General features: G+C 43.2%; 1 protein-coding gene across 3 annotated transcripts in view; it reads left to right on the forward strand.

Annotated features, from left to right (window-relative positions):
- The window catches only part of AOPEP (aminopeptidase O (putative)), a 1,002,964-nt gene that overhangs the window by 131,285 nt on the left and 850,934 nt on the right, over positions 1-20,745 (forward strand). For all 3 annotated transcript variants that reach the window (XM_069762004.1, XM_069762007.1, XM_069762010.1), the window contains exon 4: positions 6,934-7,090. In XM_069762004.1, the coding sequence (XP_069618105.1) occupies positions 6,934-7,090 (157 nt within the window). The remainder of the gene's footprint in view (positions 1-6,933; positions 7,091-20,745) is intronic.

Raw genomic sequence — 20,745 nt, forward strand, 5'->3', positions numbered from 1 at the left:
GTATGGATAGATACTCCAGTCTCTGCTTGGGAACTCTGCAGCTCCTTCAGGGTTACATTTGGTCTCTGTGCTGCCTCTCTGATTAATGCCCTTCTTGCCCAGGCTGTGAGTTTTGGTGGTCGGCCCTCTCTTGGCTGGTTTATTGTTGTACCATGTTCTTTCCATTTGAGGATAATGGATTTGATGGTGCTCCGGAGAATCATCAGATTGGGTTTTTTTTTTATATAACCCAACCCTGATTTCAACTTTTCAGTAACTTTGTCCCTGACTTGTTTGGAGATCTTCTTGGTCTTCATGGTGTTGTTTGGTTAGTGGTGTGTTGTGAATTCTGTGGCCAAGCTCCCTCCTGTGGTCGTGAGTGGTACTGCGGCTGGTTCTGTCTATAAGCTTCCTTTGGTGGATGAGAGTGGTACTGCGGCTTCTGAGTTTCCTTCCTCAGGTGATGAGGTTAAGTCGTTAGGTGCTGCTCTATTTAACTCCACCTGGTGCTTTGATCCTGGCCTCCAGTCAATGTTCTAGTATTGGTCTTGCTTCCTCCTGGATCGTTCCTGTGGCCTGTCTATCCTGCATAAGCTAAGTTCTGCTTGTGTTATTTTTGTTTACTATATTTTCTGTCCAGCTTGCTGTATTGGTTTTTCTTGCTTGCTGGAAGCTCTGAGACGCAGAGGGAGCACCTCCAAACGGTTAGTCGGTGTGGAGGGTCTTTTTGCCCCTCTGCGTGGTTGTTTGTAGGTTTTTGTGTTGACCGCAAAGCTATCTTTCCTATCCTCGGTCTATTCAGTAAGTCGGGCCTCACTTTGCTAAATCTATTTCATCTCTGTGTTTGTATTTCATCTTTACTCACAGTCATTATATGTGGGGGGCTGCCTTTTCCTTTGGGGAATTTCTCTGAGGCAAGGTAGGCTTATTTTTCTATCTTCAGGGCTAGTTAGTTTCTCAGGCTGTGCCAAGTTGCATAGGGAGCGTTAGGCGCAATCCACGGCTACCTCTAGTGTGGTGTGATAGGATTAGGGATTGCGGTCAGCAGAGCTTCCACGTCTCAGAGCTCGTCCTATGTTTTTGGTAAATGTCAGGTCACTTTGTGTGCTCTGAACTTCAAGGTCCATTGTGGTTCTGAATTACCTGATCATAACAGTACTGGAGGCCCAAAGTACTAATGCTTCTCAATAGAGGGAAAAGAGAAGTTCTGAGACCATTTTTATTTCTTTGCACTGTGTTCTGTCTTTATTTTCCCCTTTACATCAGGGTGGTTCAGAACACAGGTGTGGACATGGACATTCAGGGTCTGTCCTCTTTGATGGATAATCTCACTATAAGAGTACAGAACATTCAAGATTTAGTGGTTCAGAATCCTATGTTAGAACCTAAAATTCCTATTCCTGAGTTAAAATCATTATTTCTTTATTACGTGGCGACCCTCAAGACTGGGCATTTTCCCTTGCGCCAGGAGATCCTGCATTATGTAATATTGATGCGTTTTTTCTGGCGCTCGGATTGCTGTACGACGAACCTAATTCAGTGGATCAGGCAGAGAAAAATTTGCTGGCTCTGTGTCAGGGTCAGGATGAGATAGAGATTTATTGTCAGAAGTTTAGAAAGTGGTCCGTGCTCACTCAATGGAATGAATGTGCGCTGGCAGCTATTTTCAGAAAGGGTCTCTCTGAAGCCCTTAAGGATGTCATGGTGGGATTTCCTATGCCTGCTGGTCTGAATGAGTCTATGTCTTTGGCCATTCAGATCGGTCGACGCTTGCGTGAGCGTAAATCTGTGCACCATTTGGCGGTATTATCTGAGCATAAACCTGAGCCTATGCAGTGCCATAGGACTTTGACCAGAGCTGAAAGGCAAGAACACAGACGTCAGAATGGGCTGTGTTTCTACTGTGGTGATTCCACTCATGCTATCTCCGATTGTCCTAAGCACACTAAGCGGTTCGCTAGGTCCGCCACCATTAGTACGGTACAGTCGAAATTTCTTTTGTCCGTTACCTTGATCTGCTCTTTGTCTTCCTATTCTGTCATGGCATTTGTGGATTCAGGCGCTGCCCTGAATTTGATGGACTTGGAGTTTGCTAGGCGCTGTGGGTTTGTTTTGGAGCCCTTGCAGTGTCTTATTCCATTGAGAGGAATTGATGCTACGCCTTTGGCCAAGAATAAGCCTCAGTATTGGACCCAGCTGACCATGTGCATGGCTCCTGCGCACCAGGAGGATATTCGCTTTCTGGTGTTGCATAATCTGCATGATGTGGTCGTGTTGGGGTTGCCATGGCTACAAGTCCATAACCCAGTATTAGATTGGAAATCAATGTCTGTGTCCAGCTGGGGTTGTCAAGGGGTACATGGTGATGTTCCATTTCTGTCTATCTCATCATCCACCCCTTCTGAGGTCCCAGAGTTCTTGTCTGATTACCGGGATGTATTCGATGAGCCCAAGTCCAATGCCCTACCTCCGCATAGGGATTGTGATTGTGCTATCGATTTGATTCCTGGTAGTAAGTTTCCTAAGGGTCGACTGTTTAATTTATCTGTACCTGAGCACGCCGCTATGCGGAGTTACGTGAAGGAGTCTTTGGAGAAGGGTCATATTCGCCCGTCATCGTCGCCATTGGGAGCGGGGTTCTTTCTTGTGGCCAAGAAGGATGGTTCGCTGAGACCTTGTATTGATTACCGCCTTCTAAATAAAATTACGGTCAAATTTCAGTACCCCTTGCCGCTGCTGTCTGATTTGTTTGCTCGGATTAAGGGGGCTAGTTGGTTCACCAAGATAGATCTTCGTGGTGCGTATAATCTTGTGCGTATTAAACGAGGCGATGAATGGAAAACAGCATTTAATACGCCTGAAGGCCATTTTGAGTACCTGGTTATGCCATTCGGGCTTTCTAATGCTCCATCAGTGTTTCAGTCCTTTATGCATGACATCTTCCGAGAGTACCTGGATAAATTCCTGATTGCATACTTAGATGATATTTTGGTCTTCTCGGATGATTGGGAGTCTCATGTGAAGCAGGTCAGAATGGTGTTCCAGGTCCTGCGTGCTAATTCTTTGTTTGTGAAGGGGTCAAAGTGTCTCTTTGGTGTTCAGAAGGTTTCATTTTTGGGGTTCATTTTTTCTCCTTCTACTATCGAGATGGACCCTGTTAAAGTTCAGGCCATTTTTGATTGGACTCAGCCGACATCCCTGAAGAGTCTGCAGAAGTTCCTGGGCTTTGCTAATTTTTATCATCGCTTCATCAATAATTTTTCTAGTATTGCTAAACCGTTGACTGATTTGACCAAGAAGGGTGCTGATGTGGTCAATTGGTCTTCTGCTGCTGTGGAAGCTTTTCAGTAGTTGAAGCGTCGTTTTTCTTCTGCCCCTGTGTTGTGCCAACCAGATGTTTCGCTTCCGTTCCAGGTCGAGGTTGATGCTTCTGAAATTGGAGCAGGGGCTGTTTTGTCGCAGAGAAGTTCTGATTGCTCGGTGATGAAACCATGCGCCTTCTTTTCCAGGAAATTTTCGCCTGCTGAGCGAAATTATGATGTTGGCAATCGAGAGTTGCTAGCCATGAAGTGGGCATTCGAGGAGTGGTGTCATTGGCTTGAAGGAGCTAAGCATCGCGTGGTGGTCTTGACTGATCACAAAAACTTGACTTATCTCGAGTCTGCCAAACGGTTGAATCCTAGACAGGCTCGTTGGTCGCTGTTTTTTTCCCGTTTTGACTTTGTGGTTTCGTACCTTCCGGGCTCTAAAAATGTGAAGGCGGATGCCCTGTCTAGGAGTTTTGTGCCCGATTCTCCGGGTTTGTCTGAGCCGGTGGGTATTCTCAAAGAGGGGGTAATTTTGTCTGCCAAACCCCCTGATTTGCGGCGGGTGCTGCAAAAATTTCAGGTTAATAGACCTGACCGTTGCCCAGCGGAGAAACTGTTTGTCCCTGATAGGTGGACGAATAAAGTTATCTCTGAGGTTCATTGTTCGGTGTTGGCTGGTCATCCTGGAATCTTTGGTACCAGAGATTTGGTGGCTAGATCCTTTTGGTGGCCGTCTCTGTCGCGGGATGTGCATTCTTTTGTGCAGTCCTGTGGGATTTGTGCTTGGGCTAAGCCCTGCTGTTCTCGTGCCAGTGGGTTGCTTTTGCCCTTGCTGGTCCCGAAGAGGCCTTGGACACATATCTCTATGGATTTTATTTCGGATCTCCCCGTCTCTCAAAGAATGTCGGTCATTTGGGTGGTTTGTGATCGCTTCTCTAAGATGGTCCATTTGGTGCCCTTGTCTAAATTGCCTTCCTCCTCTGATTTGGTGCCATTGTTTTTTCAGCATGTGGTTCGTTTACATGGCATTCCAGAGAACATCGTTTCTGACAGAGGTTCCCAGTTTGTTTCGAGGTTTTGGCGAGCCTTTTGTGCTAGGATGGGCATTGATTTGTCTTTTTCCTCGGCTTTCCATCCTCAGACAAATGGCCAGACTGAACAAACCAATCAGACCTTGGAAACATATCTGAGATGTTTTGTTTCTGCTGATCAGGATGATTGGGTGTCCTTTTTGCCTTTGGCTGAGTTCGCCCTTAATAATCGGGCCAGCTCGGCTACTTTGGTTTCGCCGTTTTTCTGCAATTCTGGGTTCCACCCTCGTTTCTCTTCAGGGCAGGTTGAGTCTTCGGACTGTCCTGGTGTGGATACTGTGGTGGATAGGTTGCAGCAGATTTGGACTCATGTAGTGGACAATTTGACTTTGTCCCAGGAGAAGGCTCAACGTTTCGCTAACCGCAGGCGCTGTGTGGGTCCCCGACTTCGTGTTGGGGATTTGGTTTGGTTGTCATCTCGTTATATTCCTATGAAGGTTTCCTCTCCTAAATTTAAGCCTCGTTTCATTGGTCCATATAGGATTTCTGAGGTTCTTAATCCTGTGTCTTTTCGTTTGACTCTTCCGGCTTCTTTTTCCATCCATAACGTGTTCCATAGGTCATTGTTGCGGAGATACGTGGCACCTGTGGTTCCATCTATTGATCCTCCTGCTCCGGTTTTGGTTGAAGGGGAATTGGAGTATATTGTGGAGAAGATTTTGGATTCTCGTGTTTCGAGACGGAAACTCCAGTATCTGGTTAAGTGGAAAGGTTATGGTCAGGAGGATAATTCCTGGGTCTTTGCCTCTGATGTCCATGCTGCCGATCTGGTTCGTGCCTTTCATGTGGCTCATCCTGGTCGGCCTGGGGGCTCTGGTGAGGGTTCGGTGACCCCTCCTCAAGGGGGGGGTACTGTTGTGAATTCTGTGGCCAAGCTCCCATTCTGTGGTCGTGAGTGGTACTGCGGCTGGTTCTGTCTATAAGCTTCCTTTGGTGGATGAGAGTGGTACTGCGGCTTCTGAGTTTCCTTCCTCAGGTGATGAGGTTAAGTCGTTAGGTGCTGCTCTATTTAACTCCCCCTGGTGCTTTGATCCTGGCCTCCAGTCAATGTTCTAGTATTGGTCTTGCTTCCTCCTGGATCGTTCCTGTGGCCTGTCTATCCTGCATAAGCTAAGTTCTGCTTGTGTTATTTTTGTTTACTATATTTTCTGTCCAGCTTGCTATATTGGTTTTTCTTGCTTGCTGGAAGCTCTGAGACGCAGAGGGAGCACCTCCGTACCGTTAGTCGGTGCGGAGGGTCTTTTTGCCCCTCTGTGTGGTTGTTTGTAGGTTTTTGTGTTGACCGCAAAGCTATCTTTCCTATCCTCGGTCTATTCAGTAAGTCGGGCCTCACTTTGCTAAATCTATTTCATCTGTGTTTGTATTTCATCTTTACTCACAGTCATTATATGTGGGGGGCTGCCTTTTCCTTTGGGGAATTTCTCTGAGGCAAGGTAGGCTTATTTTTCTATCTTCAGGGCTAGTTAGTTTCTCAGGCTGTGCCAAGTTGCATAGGGAGCGTTAGGCGCAATCCACGGCTACCTCTAGTGTGGTGTGATTAGGGATTGCGGTCAGCAGAGCTTCCACGTCTCAGAGCTCGTCCTATGTTTTTGGTAAATGTCAGGTCACTTTGTGTGCTCTGAACTTCAAGGTCCATTGTGGTTCTGAATTACCTGATCATAACAGTGGTGCCTATTGTTTAATGGTGTTGCAGCCTCTATGACCTTTCAGAAAAGGTTTGTATATACTGACAAACCATGTGACACTTTAATTACACACAGGTGGATGTTCTGTCACTAAACATGTGACTTATGAAGGTAATTGCTTGCACCAGAAATTTTTAGAGGCTTCATCACAAAAGGGGTGAATACATACTCACATTATAATTTTTAGTTATTTGAGCCCATAAATTTAATTTATGCCTATGTTTTTCTCACTTCACCAACTTAGACTATTTAGTGCCGATGCATCACACATAAATCTGATTACAAAAATATTTAAACGCAGGTTGTAATGTAACAAAATAGGCAAAAAGCCAAGGGGGTGAATACTTTAACAAGCCACTGTAGTTTCTAACTACCTGCAAGTTCTATCTGGTGACTATCTCTGCTGGTCACGAACCAGATGGGGATTTGCCTTCTTCCAGTGGCAGTATATATTTTTACTGGGGTCTCGAGTTTGGTTCTCTTTTGTAGATTTCCGAATCTTTTTCTCTTAACATAAAAAAAAAATGACCCAATGGAATATAATATTATAAAAGGCTATAATTACTGATGCAAAGACATTAAAATACCTGATAAGAACAGATAAGCCACAATTATTTCTAGGAGAGTTAGCATAAGTGCAACTTCCAGATGAAAGTGACAAAGCTACAAGGCAGGATGGGGCAATTCTAAATCTTGTATACAGTCCAAATCATATGGTTACAAATCAGATAGCAGCCTGTTGGCCATTGGAAACAATCTAGCACATTTTGTTATGTATTTGCTTTTATTGTTGAATGTTCTCTTTTGTAAAATTTAACTATGAATGTGTTCTCACAGACTTGTTTTTGACTTTTTTTTATTTATGTGCAGGAATCTGTAGCTGGTTTTATTATGTGACAATGCCTATGCCTGCCTCTACTTTTACCATTGCTGTTGGAAGTTGGAAAGAAATAAAGACTAATCCATGCACCTCTTTGGAAAGTTGCAATTTATCTAAAATTCTACCACTAAACATGGATGAGAAAAGGTGAGTATTGCTAGTGTATTGCAATCCATTTGCTATATGTATGATGTGTGTGTGTGTGTATGTGTGTGTATATATATATATATATATATATATATATATATATATATACAGTAATGGCCAAAAGTGTTGGCACCTTTGAAATTGTTCCAGAAAATAAAGTATTTCTCCCTGAAAATTATTGCAATTAAACGTGTTTTGTTATACACATGTTTATTTCCATTGCGTGTATTGGAACAACACAAAAAAAGGCAAATTAGACATCGCTTCACACAAAACCCCAAAAATCGGCATGACAAAATTGTTGGCACCTTAGTATTTGGTTGCACACCCTTTAGAATAAACAACTTCAATAAATCGCTGTCTATAAGCATCAACAAACTTCTTACACTTCTCATCTGGAATTTTGGACCACTCTTCTTTTGCAAACAACAATTTTAAGATCTCTCCGCAGGTGTTCAATAATCCGGACATATTGCTGGCCACTTCAGAACTCTCCAGCGCTTTGTTTCCATCCACTTCTTGGTGCTTCTTGAAGTATGTTTGAGGTCATTGTCCTACTGGAAGACCCATGACCTGGGGCGCAATCCCCGCTTTTTGACACTGGGCACTACATTGCGACCCAAAATCCTGTGGTAATCGTCAGATTTCATAATGCCTTGCACACAGTCAAGGCACCCAGTGTCAGAGGCTTCAAAATAACCCCAAAACATATTTGAACCCCACCACATTTGACTGTACATACTGTGTTATTTTCTTTGCAGGCCTCATTAAGTTTTCAGTAAACAGTAGGATGATGTGCTTTAACAAAAAGCTCTATCTTGGTCCTCCTGGGTCTCCTGCCACAGCGTTTGGTTTCATTCAAATGTCAACAGATAGTTTGCGCTGACACTGTTGCACTCTGTCGCCGCAGGAAAAGCTTGAATTTCTTTGAAATGTGATTGGAGCTGCTAATCCTTCATCCAGACTATCTTGCATTGCAATCTGTCAACAATTTTTCTTTACCGTTCATGTCCAGGGAGATTAGCTACAATGCTATGGGTTGTAAACTTCTTGATTATGTTGCGCACCATTCACAAAGGAACATCGAGGTCTCTGGAGATGGATTTTTAACCTTGAGATTGTTGATATTTTCAACAATTTTGATACTTAAGTCCTCACACAGTTCTCTTTCTCTTCTCCTCTTTTTGTTCTCCATGCTTTTCATGGCGCACACAGACAAATGCAAAGATTGAGTCAAGTTCTCCCCTTTTTTTTCTATTTTCAGGTGTGATTTTCATTTTGCTCACACCTGTTACTTGCCATAGTTAAGTTTCAATGAGCATTACATGTTTGAAATAATGTTGTATACCCACAATTTTAGAAAGGTGGCAACAATTTTGTCCAGACCATTTTTGTTTTTTATTTTGTGTTTTTCTAATTCACAAAAAGGAAATAAGCATGTGAATAACAAAACATGTGTAATTGCAATAGTTTTATTCGAGAAATGCTTCATTTCCTGGAACAATTTCAATGGTCACCAATTGGCAGCTGTTTGCATTGCCTACTTATGTATAAAATTATATAATATGGTATGCTTACCAGCTCTTATACCCACGTCTCTAGTGCTAGTCACTTGACTGAATTTGGATAGATCAGGAAATGACATAATTAATGTGTCTTCGATGACTGTCCATTCAAATTATTGGCCTCTGCATTCACGTAACAGAAGAAATGTAGAAATGTTTGTCCTCACTTTGTCCAATTATAGACCAGCAGGGTTGACTGTGCCACAGCCACACTGGTGAATATAGCTCATTTTATAGCCACCCTTGTAATTTTTAAATTTTGGGGGAGGAAGACTGACAACCGCTAGTGTGGATAAAATATTTTAAAGGAAATTATAACCAATTTTTCTTTTATTGACCGAAGAAAAATGTTTCACCAAATTTGTGTTACTACAATTTGGTGACATATGTTTTGTACCTTATTTTGCTCTGGTGAATTGGCTATTCCCGGGGGTATAGTTTAAAACATGCTTATTAAACTACAAACTTGAATCCTGGGATAATTTTGAGTGAATCTCTTGTAAAGCTTTTACAGTTTTCTGATGTATTATTTATAGATAGCTGTAGGATCTCACAATTTGTGTTATCACACATATTATGTGGGCTGTGTAGAAATATGTCAAAGAAACCAAATAATTAAAAAAAAATGGATTAAAGAATGCAATGTTAGGGATCGAGTTTCCTCTGCTGCACAGGGGGAATCTCGATCCGTCTCCGCTGCGGTCTCCCATTCTTCTCCAGCCGCAGTGGAGTCTGCTCAGCAGGGACGTCGATCCCAGCGTCTCGCTCAGTCTGACTCTGTGCGAAGAGTTACTGCTGCTTTTCCTGCTTCTGCCATTGAAGCCAGTGCTGGGCAGCGGCGAGTGGACGTTTCTGGATCTAAGTCCTGCTTTTCTCTGTCTGAGCATGCCCAGGGCAGGATCTCCCATTGGAGATCGAGGGTCACATGCTCAGGTACTGCAGCACATCCCATTGGTCCTTTTGGCAGGTCCTGAAAGGGCAAAACTTCTGTAGCTGTTTCCTGTGCTGCAGCTATATAAACTGCGCATGACCGCACGGCCATGCGCTAGTATTGTCTTGTAAATATGTGTGTGTGTTGTGAGTGAAAGTCGCTCTTTAAATAACCCTCCCTATTAAATGTCTATTCGCGGAAGGTGTATGTTTGCTATCTAGCGCCCGACTTATCCAACAGCACGAAACACACATTACAGCTACCAGTTGCTGTGTCCGCCAGTACGGCGCTGTGCGCTTGCTCTGCACTTTCCTGACACAAGCCTGGGTGGTTAGTGGCGTCCGTCAGTGCGGCACCGCACGCACTCTTGTGCCTTAATATTATTATTTATGTTCCTCTGACACACCCAGTTGCGGTGTTGTGCCAGCAAGTGTCTAATCGGACTTCAATCCTGTGTAGGGGTTGAGTCCGCTGACTTCTTGCTCGCGCTTTATGTGCGGTACTGCGGTCCTGTGACTCAACAGGATCGCTTCCTTCACGCAGGGTGAAGTTAACCCATGTGTGTATACTTAGTACCGCCATATAGTCCGTCTTACTAGCAGCAGGGTCTTTTACCTGCACGGTGGACCTCGGACTGCGAACGCACGTAATACCATAACATCTGATTCTTGGTGCGTTCCGCCAGTCCCTAACATGCTATCTTACAATATTTTTGTTGTTTACGGGACCTTACACATTAGTAAGCCAGATATATTACTGTTTTCACACTTTTTTAAATATATGCTTTTAATTCATTAGAAAATATCCATTCATCTAAGGGCTCGTTCACATTTCTAGGAACAATGTTTGGTCTAGTTTCTGCACTAAAAGTATAAAATGTGGGATTATAAAAACTGGAAAAAGTCTGTAGTATTACCAGATATGTTGTAAATATTTCCACTGTAGGTTTGCCTCAGATTTCAAATGCAGCATCTACTACAAAGCTGCTTCAAAATAATCAGGCTTTATCTTTCCATACATTCCATACATCTTAAAAGTTAACCCCTACACCCCAAAGCCTGCTTTCACCTTCCTGTCCAGGCATAATTTTACAATTTTGACCAGTGTCACTTTATGTGGTAATAACTCAGGAATGCTTCAACAGATCCCACCAATTCTGAGACTTCTTTCTCACGAAATATCATATTTTATGATAGTAATAAAATTTGTTCTATATGACTTGTATTTGTGAAAATTTCTGAAATTTGGCAAAAATGTTTGCATTTTTCAAATTTCTAATTTTCATGCCCTTAAATAAAGTTATGATTAAATTACATGGAAATAACATTTCCTACATTTCTACTTTACATCAGCACAATTTTTGAAACATTTTTTTTATGTTCGGAAGCTATAAGTGTTCTGACCTGTGATTTCTAATTTTTCCAACACAATTTACAAAACCATTTTTTTAGAGACCACATCACATTTGAAGTAATATACGACAGAAAATACCCCAAAGTGATACCATTCTAAAAACTGCACCACTGAAGGTGTTCAAAACCAGTTTATTAACCTTTCATGTGCTTGAAAGGAATTAATGGAATGTAGAAAGAAAAAAAATAAACATTTAGCTTTTTTCACACAAAAAAATTGGGTCTAAAGTAAAATTTATTTTCGCAAGGGAAAGAAGATAAATTGCACCATACCATTTGTTTTACAACTTCTACTGAGTACATCGATACCCCAAATGTGAAGGAAAACTACCGTTTGGGTGCACGGTAGGGCTCAGAAAGGATGAAGTGATGTTTTGGATTGCAGATTTTGATGGAATGTTCTGTGGGTGTAGTGTTACATTTGGTTAACCCATGATGTGCCTAAACAATGAAAACCCTCCACAAGTGACCCCATCTTGGAAACTAGACCCCTCAAGATATTTATCTAGATGTGTGGTGAGCACCTTGAACCCCCATGTGCTTCACAGAAGTTTTATAAAATTGAGCCATGAAAATCAAAGAATCTAATTTTTCTCACAAAAATGTTCTTTTAGCCCCACATTTTTTATTTTCACAAGGGTAACAGGAAAAAATCTACCCCAAAAATTGTTGTGCAATTTCTCCTGAGTATGCCAATACCCCATATGTGGACCAAAATACCAGTACCCCATATGCAGACTTTTAAGGTACGGTGCTAAGCTCAGAAGTGAAGAAGCTCTATGTTGGAGTTCAGATTTTGGTAGACTGGTTTGTCTCATTGGTAGAGCATCTGAAGTGCCAAAACAGTAGTACCCGCATAAGTGACCCCATTTTACAAACAACACTTCTGAATTAATTTATCTAAGGGTGCAGTGATCATATTGACACCACAGGTGTGTCACAGAATTTTATACCTTTGGACAGTGAAGAAAATAATTACTGTACATTTTTACCACCAAAATTTTGTTTGAACGACAGATTATACATTTTCACACTGGGAAATGGGTAAAAATGGCACCAACATTTGTCCCACAATTTCTGCTGAATGTAGAAATACCACATATGTAGCTGTACATTACTGCTTAGCCACACAGCGAGACTCGGGAGGGACAGAGCGCTATTTGCCTCCTGAAACACAGATTTTGCTAGAATAGTGCAGACTTCATATACAGAGCACCTAAGGGCTAAAAGATCAGAATCCCTTCCTCAAGTGACCCCATTTTTAAAATTATACCTCTTTGTGAGTTTATCTACAGGTGTAGTCATTAGTGATGAGCAAGTGTACTCGTTACTCGAGATTTCCCGAGCACGCTCAGGCGTCCTCCGAGTATTTTTTAGTGCTCGGAGATTTCGTTTTCATCACCGCAGCTGAATGATATACATCTGTTAGCCAGCTTGATTACATGTGGGGATTCCCTAGCAACCAGGCAACCCCCACATGTACTCAGGCTGGCTAGCCGCTGTAAATCATGCAGCTGCATCAACAACAACTAAATCTACAAGCATTTACAAATTGTCGGAGACCACCCGAGCATGCTCGGTGCTCGGGGAAATCTCGAGCAACGAGTATACTCGTTCATCACTAGTAGTCATGATTTTTACTACTTGAGTTGTGATGGATCCCACTCCGTGGTGTCACTAATTTGTCACGTACTCGCTCTCAGCACATGACTTGGAGTTGTGCCTGCAAGGGTTAATCTATCTCCCCTCTCTCAGTCCAGCATTCAACCTCTGTCCTATGCTGTAATGGGAGCATAAATCACAAACCGACCCAGGCCACACACCCGCTCATACACGCTGCCCCCACTCACCGAATACACGGTCGATGAGTCCCAGAAATTTTACTAATACTGTCTACCACTCATGCGGATCATACAGTTTAAGGCTATGGATTCTTTTAGAACATTCAAGGTTCAACTTGTTAAAGTTTTATGCTTTAATAAAAAAAGGTTCAGTGCTTACAGATAAAAAGAATATAACAAGATGGTAAATAAGACATACAGGTATGCAAAACAGTATAAAATAAACAGGAGAAAACTTGCAGAAAATAGCTAACTTTGTAGTCTGCTTTCTGCTCCCTGAGGGTAGGATGAATATAGACTGGATCACATCAGCTTCCCAGTCTGCCCCACATGTTAATACGATTCTATGTATACAGGCCTAATTTATAGCTTTACTCTGGAGGTCAGATTTCTAGACCAGCCCCTCAGGTTAATATCATAATTGCTTTTTTTTTATTGGACTGCGGCCGCTCCCCCCAATGAATATATTATTTGCTCTGAGATTCCCTGTGTAAAAGTTTGCACAAATAGATAGTGTCAGGCTGTAATTGACATCTCTCTTCAAAGAGAGGTGTCAAATGTTTCCCTTTTTCTTGGTTCCCAGCACGACCTCCTGGCGAGAGTGGAGACAAAGAAATCACAAAAATAGCCCCCAAAATAACAAAGTCCATCCACACATGGACAAAGTATCTGCAAATATATGATACACAACATGAGATGCTCTCAAGTAAAAAGAGGAGTCTCAAACCTAGATACTTGATAAAATCATAAAGCTTTATTAATAAAATTTAAAAGCACAATACAGAAAAGGTGCTGGAATGTACCAATAAAGGGACACAAAGTCCTGGGAATCCACACACTAAACCCAATATGTACTATAGCTATGTGCCAGAACAATGATTAAAGGAAAAACAATATCCCAATGAAATCTACTGCGAGAAGGGGTCCAATAAACTAATGTGCTAAACGATGCTGCCTAAAGGCAATACATACAAAATAGTGTGCACATAAGGTGCCCCAATAAATATAACGCAGAAGAAACTGGCAAGTACATACCACTGTATGGATCGGCGTGGAGTCCTGGACGTCCCTCTGCCCCGACGCGCGTTTTGCACTGCTTCAACGGGAGGCGTGTCAGGGCAGGGGAGAGACCGGTTTATATATTATGCTGAGGAGTACTGATAGGCGAACAAATAATGAAAGCAGGTGGTTCCCTGAAGTGCCAGAAATCCATTAGTATAACACTTCCTAATAACAAAAGATGATGTAACTGCGCCTGCGTATTATGATAATCCTGTTTGAAGAGACTCCTCTTTTTACTTGAGAGTATCTCATGTTGTGTATCAGAGAGTGGAGACAGTAGTCTGCCTTCTCAAGATATGTATACTGTGACCTTTGTGAGGCCTGCAGTTTCAGGACAGATGTTTAACTACTGCTAGTTACACATATAACCTTAGACATAGCTCACTGCACACATATTCGTGATGAGCGAGTGTACTCGTTACTCGAGATTTCCAGAGCACACTGTCCTCCGAGTATTTTTTAGGGCTCGGAGATTTAGTTTTCTGTTGTGAATTCTGTTATCGAACTTCCTCCTGTGGTCATGAATGGTACTTTGGTGAGTTCTGTCCATGGACTCCCTCTGGTGGCTGTGAGTGGAGCTGCTGCTTCTGAGGTTCCTTCCACAGGTGACGGAGTTTATTCTTTCGCTGGCTGCTCTATTTACTCCACTCAGATCGTTACTCCATGCCAGCTGTCAATGCTCTTGTACTGGTTCAGTTCGCTCATGGATCTTTCTGGTGACCTGTCTACTCCAGCAGAAGCTAAGTCCCTGCTAGTTAATTATTTGTTCATTGTTTTTTTGTCCAGCTTGCTATCATGATTTTGCCTTGCTAGCTGGAAGCTCTGGGATGCAGAGTGGCACCTCCGCACCGTGAGTCGGTGCGGAGGTCTTTTTGCACACTCTGCGTGGTCTTTTTGTAGTTTTTTGTGCTGACCACAAAGATACCTTTCCTATCCTCAGTCTGTTTAGTAAGTCTGGCCTCCCTTTGCTGAAACCTGTTTCATTTCTGTGTTTGTGACTTCATCTTAACTCACAGTCAATATATGTGGGGGGCTGCCTTTTCCTTTGGGGAATTTCTCTGAGGCAAGGTAGGCTTTATTTTCTATTTCTAGGGCTAGTTAGCTCTTAGGCTGTGAAGAGGCGTCTAGGCCGAGTTAGGTACGCTCCACGGCTATTTCTAGTTGTGTGATAGGATTAGGGGTTGCGGTCAGCAGAGTTCCCACTTCCCAGAGCTTGTGTGAGTTTAACCATCAGGTCGTTCCGGGTGCTCCTAACCACCAGGTCCATAAGAGTACAGCAGGCCCAAAGTATTAATGCATCTCAATAGAGGGATAGGAGAAGTTCTGAGACCATTTTTTTTTCTCTGCAGTGTGTTTTGTCTTTCTTTTCCCTTTAACCTCTGGGTGGTTCAGGACACAGGTGTAGATATGGACATTCAAGATCTGTCCTCTTGTGTGGATCATCTCACTGCAAGGGTACAAAACATTCAAGATTTTGTGGTTCAGAATCCGATGTTAGAGCCTAGAATTCCAATTCCTGATTTGTTTTCTGGGGATAGATCTAAGTTCCTGAATTTAAAAAATAATTGTAAATTGTTTCTAGCTTTGAAACCCCGCTCCTCTGGTGACCCCGTTCAACAAGTAAAAATCATTATTTCTTTGTTGCGTGGTGACCCTCAAGACTGGGCATTTTCCCTTGCGCCAGGAGATCCTGCATTGCGTGATGTAGATGTGTTTTTTCTGGCGCTTGGATTGCTTTATGATGAACGTAATTCACTGGATCAGGCAGAGAATATCTTGCTGGCTTTGTGTCAGGGTCAGGATGAAGCGGAGGTGTACTGTCAGAAGTTTAGAAAGTGGTCTGTGCTTACTCAGTGGAATGAGTGTGCCCTGGCGGCAATTTTCAGAAAGGGTCTTTCTGAAGCCCTTAAGGATGTCAAGGTGGGATTTCCCACGACTGCTGGTCTGAATGAGTCTATGTCCTTGGCCATTCAGATCGATCGGCGCTTGCGTGAGCGCAAAGCTGTGCACCATTTGGCGGTATTCTCTGAGCATAGGCCTGAGCCTATGCAGTGTGATAGGACTTTGACCAGAGCTGAACGGCAAGAACACAGACGTTGGAATGGGCTGTGTTTTTACTGTGGTGATTCCACTCATGCTATCTCCGATTGTCCTAAGCGCACTAAGCGGTTCGCTAGGTCTGCCACCATTGGTACGGTACAGTCTAAATTTCTTTTGTCCGTTACTCTGATTTGCTCTCTGTCGTCCTATTCTGTTATGGCATTTGTGGATTCAGGCGCTGCCCTGAATTTGATGGACTTGGAGTTTGCCAGGCGCTGTGGTTTTTTCTTGGAGCCCTTGCAGTATCCTATTCCATTGAGAGGAATTGATGCTACGCCTTTGGCCAAGAATAAGCCTCAGTACTGGACTCAATTGACCATGTGCATGGCTCCTGCACATCAGGAGGATATTCGCTTTTTGGTGTTGCATAATCTGCATGATGTGGTCGTGTTGGGGTTGCCATGGCTACAGGTCTATAATCCAGTATTGGATTGGAAATCTATGTCTGTGTCCGGCTGGGGTTGTCAAGGGGTACATGGTGATGTTCCATTGCTGTCAATTTCGCCTTCCACTCCTTCTGAAGTCCCTGAGTTTTTGTCAGATTACCAGGATGTATTTAAAAAGCCCAAATCCGGTGCCCTACCTCCTCATAGGGATTGCGATTGTGCTATTAATTTGATTCCTGGTAGTAAGTTTCCTAAGGGCCGACTGTTTAATTTATCTGTGCCAGAGCACGCCGCTATGCGGAGTTATATAAAGGAATCCTTGGAGAAAGGTCATATTCGCCCGTCATCATCACCGTTGGGAGCAGGGTTCTTTTTTGTGGCCAAGAAGGATGGCTCTTTGAGACCTTGTATTGATTACCGCCTTCTTAATAAGATCACAGTCAAATTTCAGTACCCTTTGCCGCTGCTGTCTGATTTGTTTGCTCGGATTAAGGGGGCTAGTTGGTTCACCAAGATAGATCTTCGAGGGGCGTATAATCTTGTGCGAATTAAACAGGGCGATGAATGGAAAACAGCATTTAATACGCCCGAGGGCCATTTTGAGTACCTGGTTATGCCATTCGGGCTTTCTAATGCTCCATCTGTGTTTCAGTCCTTTATACATGACATCTTCCGAGAGTACCTGGATAGATTCATGATTGCATATTTGGGTGATATTTTGGTCTTTTCGGATGATTGGGAGTCTTATGTGAAGCAGGTCAGAATGGTGTTCCAGGTCCTTTGTGCGAATTCCTTGTTTGTGAAGGGGTGGAAATGTCTCTTTTGAGTTCAGAAGGTTTCATTTTTGGGCTTCATTTTTTCACCTTCTACTATCGAGATGGACCCTGTTAAAGTTCAGGCCATTTATGATTGGACTCAGCCGACATCTGTGAAGAGCCTGCAGAAGTTCCTGGGCTTTGCTAATTTTTACCGTCGCTTCATCGCTAATTTTTCTAGTGTTGCTAATCCGTTGACTGATTTGACCAAGAAAGGTGCTCTTCAGGGCAGGTTGAGCCTTCGGACTGTCCTGGTGTGGATACTGTGTTGGACAGGTTGCAGCAGATTTGGACTCATGTGGTGGATAATTTGACATTGTCCCATGAGAAGGCTCAACGTTTCGCTAACTGCCGGCGCTGTGTTGGTCCCCGACTTCGTGTTGGGGATTTGGTTTGGTTGTCGTCTCGTCATGTTCCTATGAAGGTTTCCTCTCCTAAGTTTAAGCCTCGTTTCATTGGTCCGTATAAGATTTCTGAAGTTCTCAATCCTGTGTCATTTCGTTTGGCCCTTCCAGCTTCTTTTGCCATCCATAATGTGTTCCATAGGTCGTTATTGCGGAGATACGTGGCGCCTATGGTTCCCTCCATTGATCTTCCTGCCCTGGTGTTGGTCGAGGGGGAGTTGGAGTATGTGGTGGAGAAGATTTTGGATTCTCGTATTTCGAGACGGAAACTCCAGTACCTGGTCAAGTGGAAGGGTTATGGTCAGGAAGATAATTCCTGGGTTTTTGCCTCTGATGTTCTTGCTGCCGATCTAGTTCGTGCCTTTCATTTGGCTCGTCCTGATCGGCCTGGGGGCTCTGGTGAGGGTTCGGTGACCCCTCCTCAAGGGGGGGGTACTGTTGTGAATTCTGTTATCGAACTTCCTCCTGTGGTCATGAATGGTACTTCGGCGAGTTCTGTCCATGGACTCCCTCTGGTGGCTGTGAGTGGAGCTGCTGCTTCTGAGGTTCCTTCCACAGGTGACGTAGGTTATTCTTTGGCTGGCTGCTCTATTTACTCCACTCAGATCGTTACTCCATGCCAGCTGTCAATGTTCTTGTACTGGTTCAGTTCGCTCTTGGATCTTTCTGGTGACCTGTCTACTCCAGCAGAAGCTAAGTCCCTGCTAGTTTATTATTTGTTCATTGTTTTCTTGTCCAGCTTGCTATCATGATTTTGCCTTGCTAGCTGGAAGCTCTGGGATGCAGAGTGGCACCTCCGCACCGTGAGTCGGTGCGGAGGTCTTTTTGCACACTCTGCGTGGTCTTTTTGTAGTTTTTTGTGCTGACCGCAAAGATACCTTTCCTATCCTCAGTCTGTTTAGTAAGTCTGGCCTCCCTTTGCTGAAACCTGTTTCATTTCTGTGTTTGTGACTTCATCTTAACTCACAGTCAATATATGTGGGGGGCTGCCTTTTCCTTTGGGGAATTTCTCTGAGGCAAGGTAGGCTTTATTTCCTATTTCTAGGGTTAGTTAGCTCTTAGGCTGTGAAGAGGCGTCTAGGCCGAGTTAGGTACGCTCCACGGCTATTTCTAGTTGTGTGATAGGATTAGGGGTTGCGGTCAGCAGAGTTCCCACTTCCCAGAGCTTGTCCTGTGTGAGTTTAACCATCAGGTCGTTCCGGGTGCTCCTAACCACCAGGTCCATAACAGTTTTCATCGCCGTAGCTGAATGATCTACATCTGTTAGCCAGCATGATTACATGTGGGGATTCCATAGCAACCAGACAACCCCCACATGTACTCAGGCTGGCTAGCAGCTGTAATTCATGCAGCTGCATCAACAAAAACTAAATCTCCGTGCACTTACAAATACTCGGAGACCCCCCAAGCATGCTCGGGAAATCTCAAGCAACGAGTATACTCGCTCATCACTAGTAGTCATGATTTTTACTACATGAGTGTTTTCCAGAAACAAGCAGCAGTGGATGTTGCTGAGTGAAAATTACAAACTGCCATTCAAGTGCCCAGTACATTGTAGGCACCAGTGTGTTTAATGCCGGGTACATTGTGGTGTCCAGCTCATGCTTCTGTAGACATGCACCTGTAAATTAGTTGGGCTCTCATAGCTACAGAAATGCCAAACATGTGGATGCTAAATATGGTTTAGGCACACTGTGATGATTGGAAAGGAAGGGGGAATTTGGATTTGGGAGAGCAGAAATTGCTGAATTTATTTTAGGGTGCAAGGAGCTTTAGCATTTTTACAGCCTTTGCACTACCAGTAATATGGAAGCCCCCTATTTCCATTGACAGATGAGGAACTTTACTGGGTTTTTTTGTGGTTTGAGATGAAGGGTGTGTTGGGAACATTTACATAACATTTGGAATCGCATTTATCCGCTGCTGTACGCTGAGCACTTATATCAGGGTTTACATCTAAATTTCCAAGAAGAAAAACAAAACAAAAAAAAAGAAATAATGTCCAAAAATTTGCAAAATAATAATGTTTATTCAGGATATGCAACAACATGGGGTATAGGGTGAACAAAATACCACAAAGAAAGGGCACTGTGCCAGAGGACAACAAAGTTAGTTGCAAAATGATGTAACATATGAAAATTGTATAAAATATTTAATCAATTGGCAAATTCATATATCCGAATAACTATTCACATATATTAATACCACAGCCAAAATAAAAATCGATAGAATAGTAAAGTATATACAGTGGGCCAAAAAAGTATTTAGTCAGTCAGCAATAGTGCAAGTTCCACCACTTAAAAAGATGAGAGACGTCTGTAATTTACATCATAGGTAGACCTCAACTATGGGAGACAAACTGAGAAAAAAAAATCCAGAAAATCACATTGTCTGTTTTTTTATCATTTTTTTTGCATATTATGGTGGAAAATAAGTATTTGGTCAGAAACAAACAATCAAGATTTCTGGCTCTCACAGACCTTTAACTTCTTCTTTAAGAGTCTCCTCTTTCCTCCACTCATTACCTGTAGTAATGGCAACTGTTTAAACTTGTTATCAGTATAAAAAGACACCTGTGCACACCCTCAAACAGTCTGACTCCAAACTCCACTATGGTGAAGACCAAAGAGCTGTCAAAGGACACCAGAAACAAAATTGTAGCTCTGCACCAGGCTGGGAAGACTGAATCTGCAATAGTCAACCAGCTTGGAGTGAAGAAATCAACAGTGGGAGCAATAATTAGAAAATGGAAGACATACAAGACCACTGATAATCTCCCTCGATCTGGGGCTCCACGCAAAATCCCACCCCGTGGGGTCCGAATGATCACAAGAACGGTGAGCAAAAATCCCAGAACCAAGCGGGGGGACCTAGTGAATGAACTACAGAGAGCTGGGACCAATGTAACAAGGCCTACCATAAGTAACACACTACGCCACCATGGACTCAGATCCTGCAGTGCCAGACGTGTCCCACTGCTTAAGCCAGTACATGTCCGGGCCCGTCTGAAGTTTGCTAGAGATCATTTGGATGATCCAGAGGAGTTTTGGGAGAATGTCCTATGGTCTGATGAAACCAAACTGGAACTGTTTGGTAGAAACACAACTTGTCGTGTTTGGAGGAAAAAGAATACTGAGTT

This window comes from Ranitomeya imitator, chromosome 1 (assembly GCF_032444005.1).
Source record: "Ranitomeya imitator isolate aRanImi1 chromosome 1, aRanImi1.pri, whole genome shotgun sequence".
In the NCBI taxonomy this organism is placed as follows: Eukaryota; Metazoa; Chordata; class Amphibia; order Anura; family Dendrobatidae; genus Ranitomeya; species Ranitomeya imitator.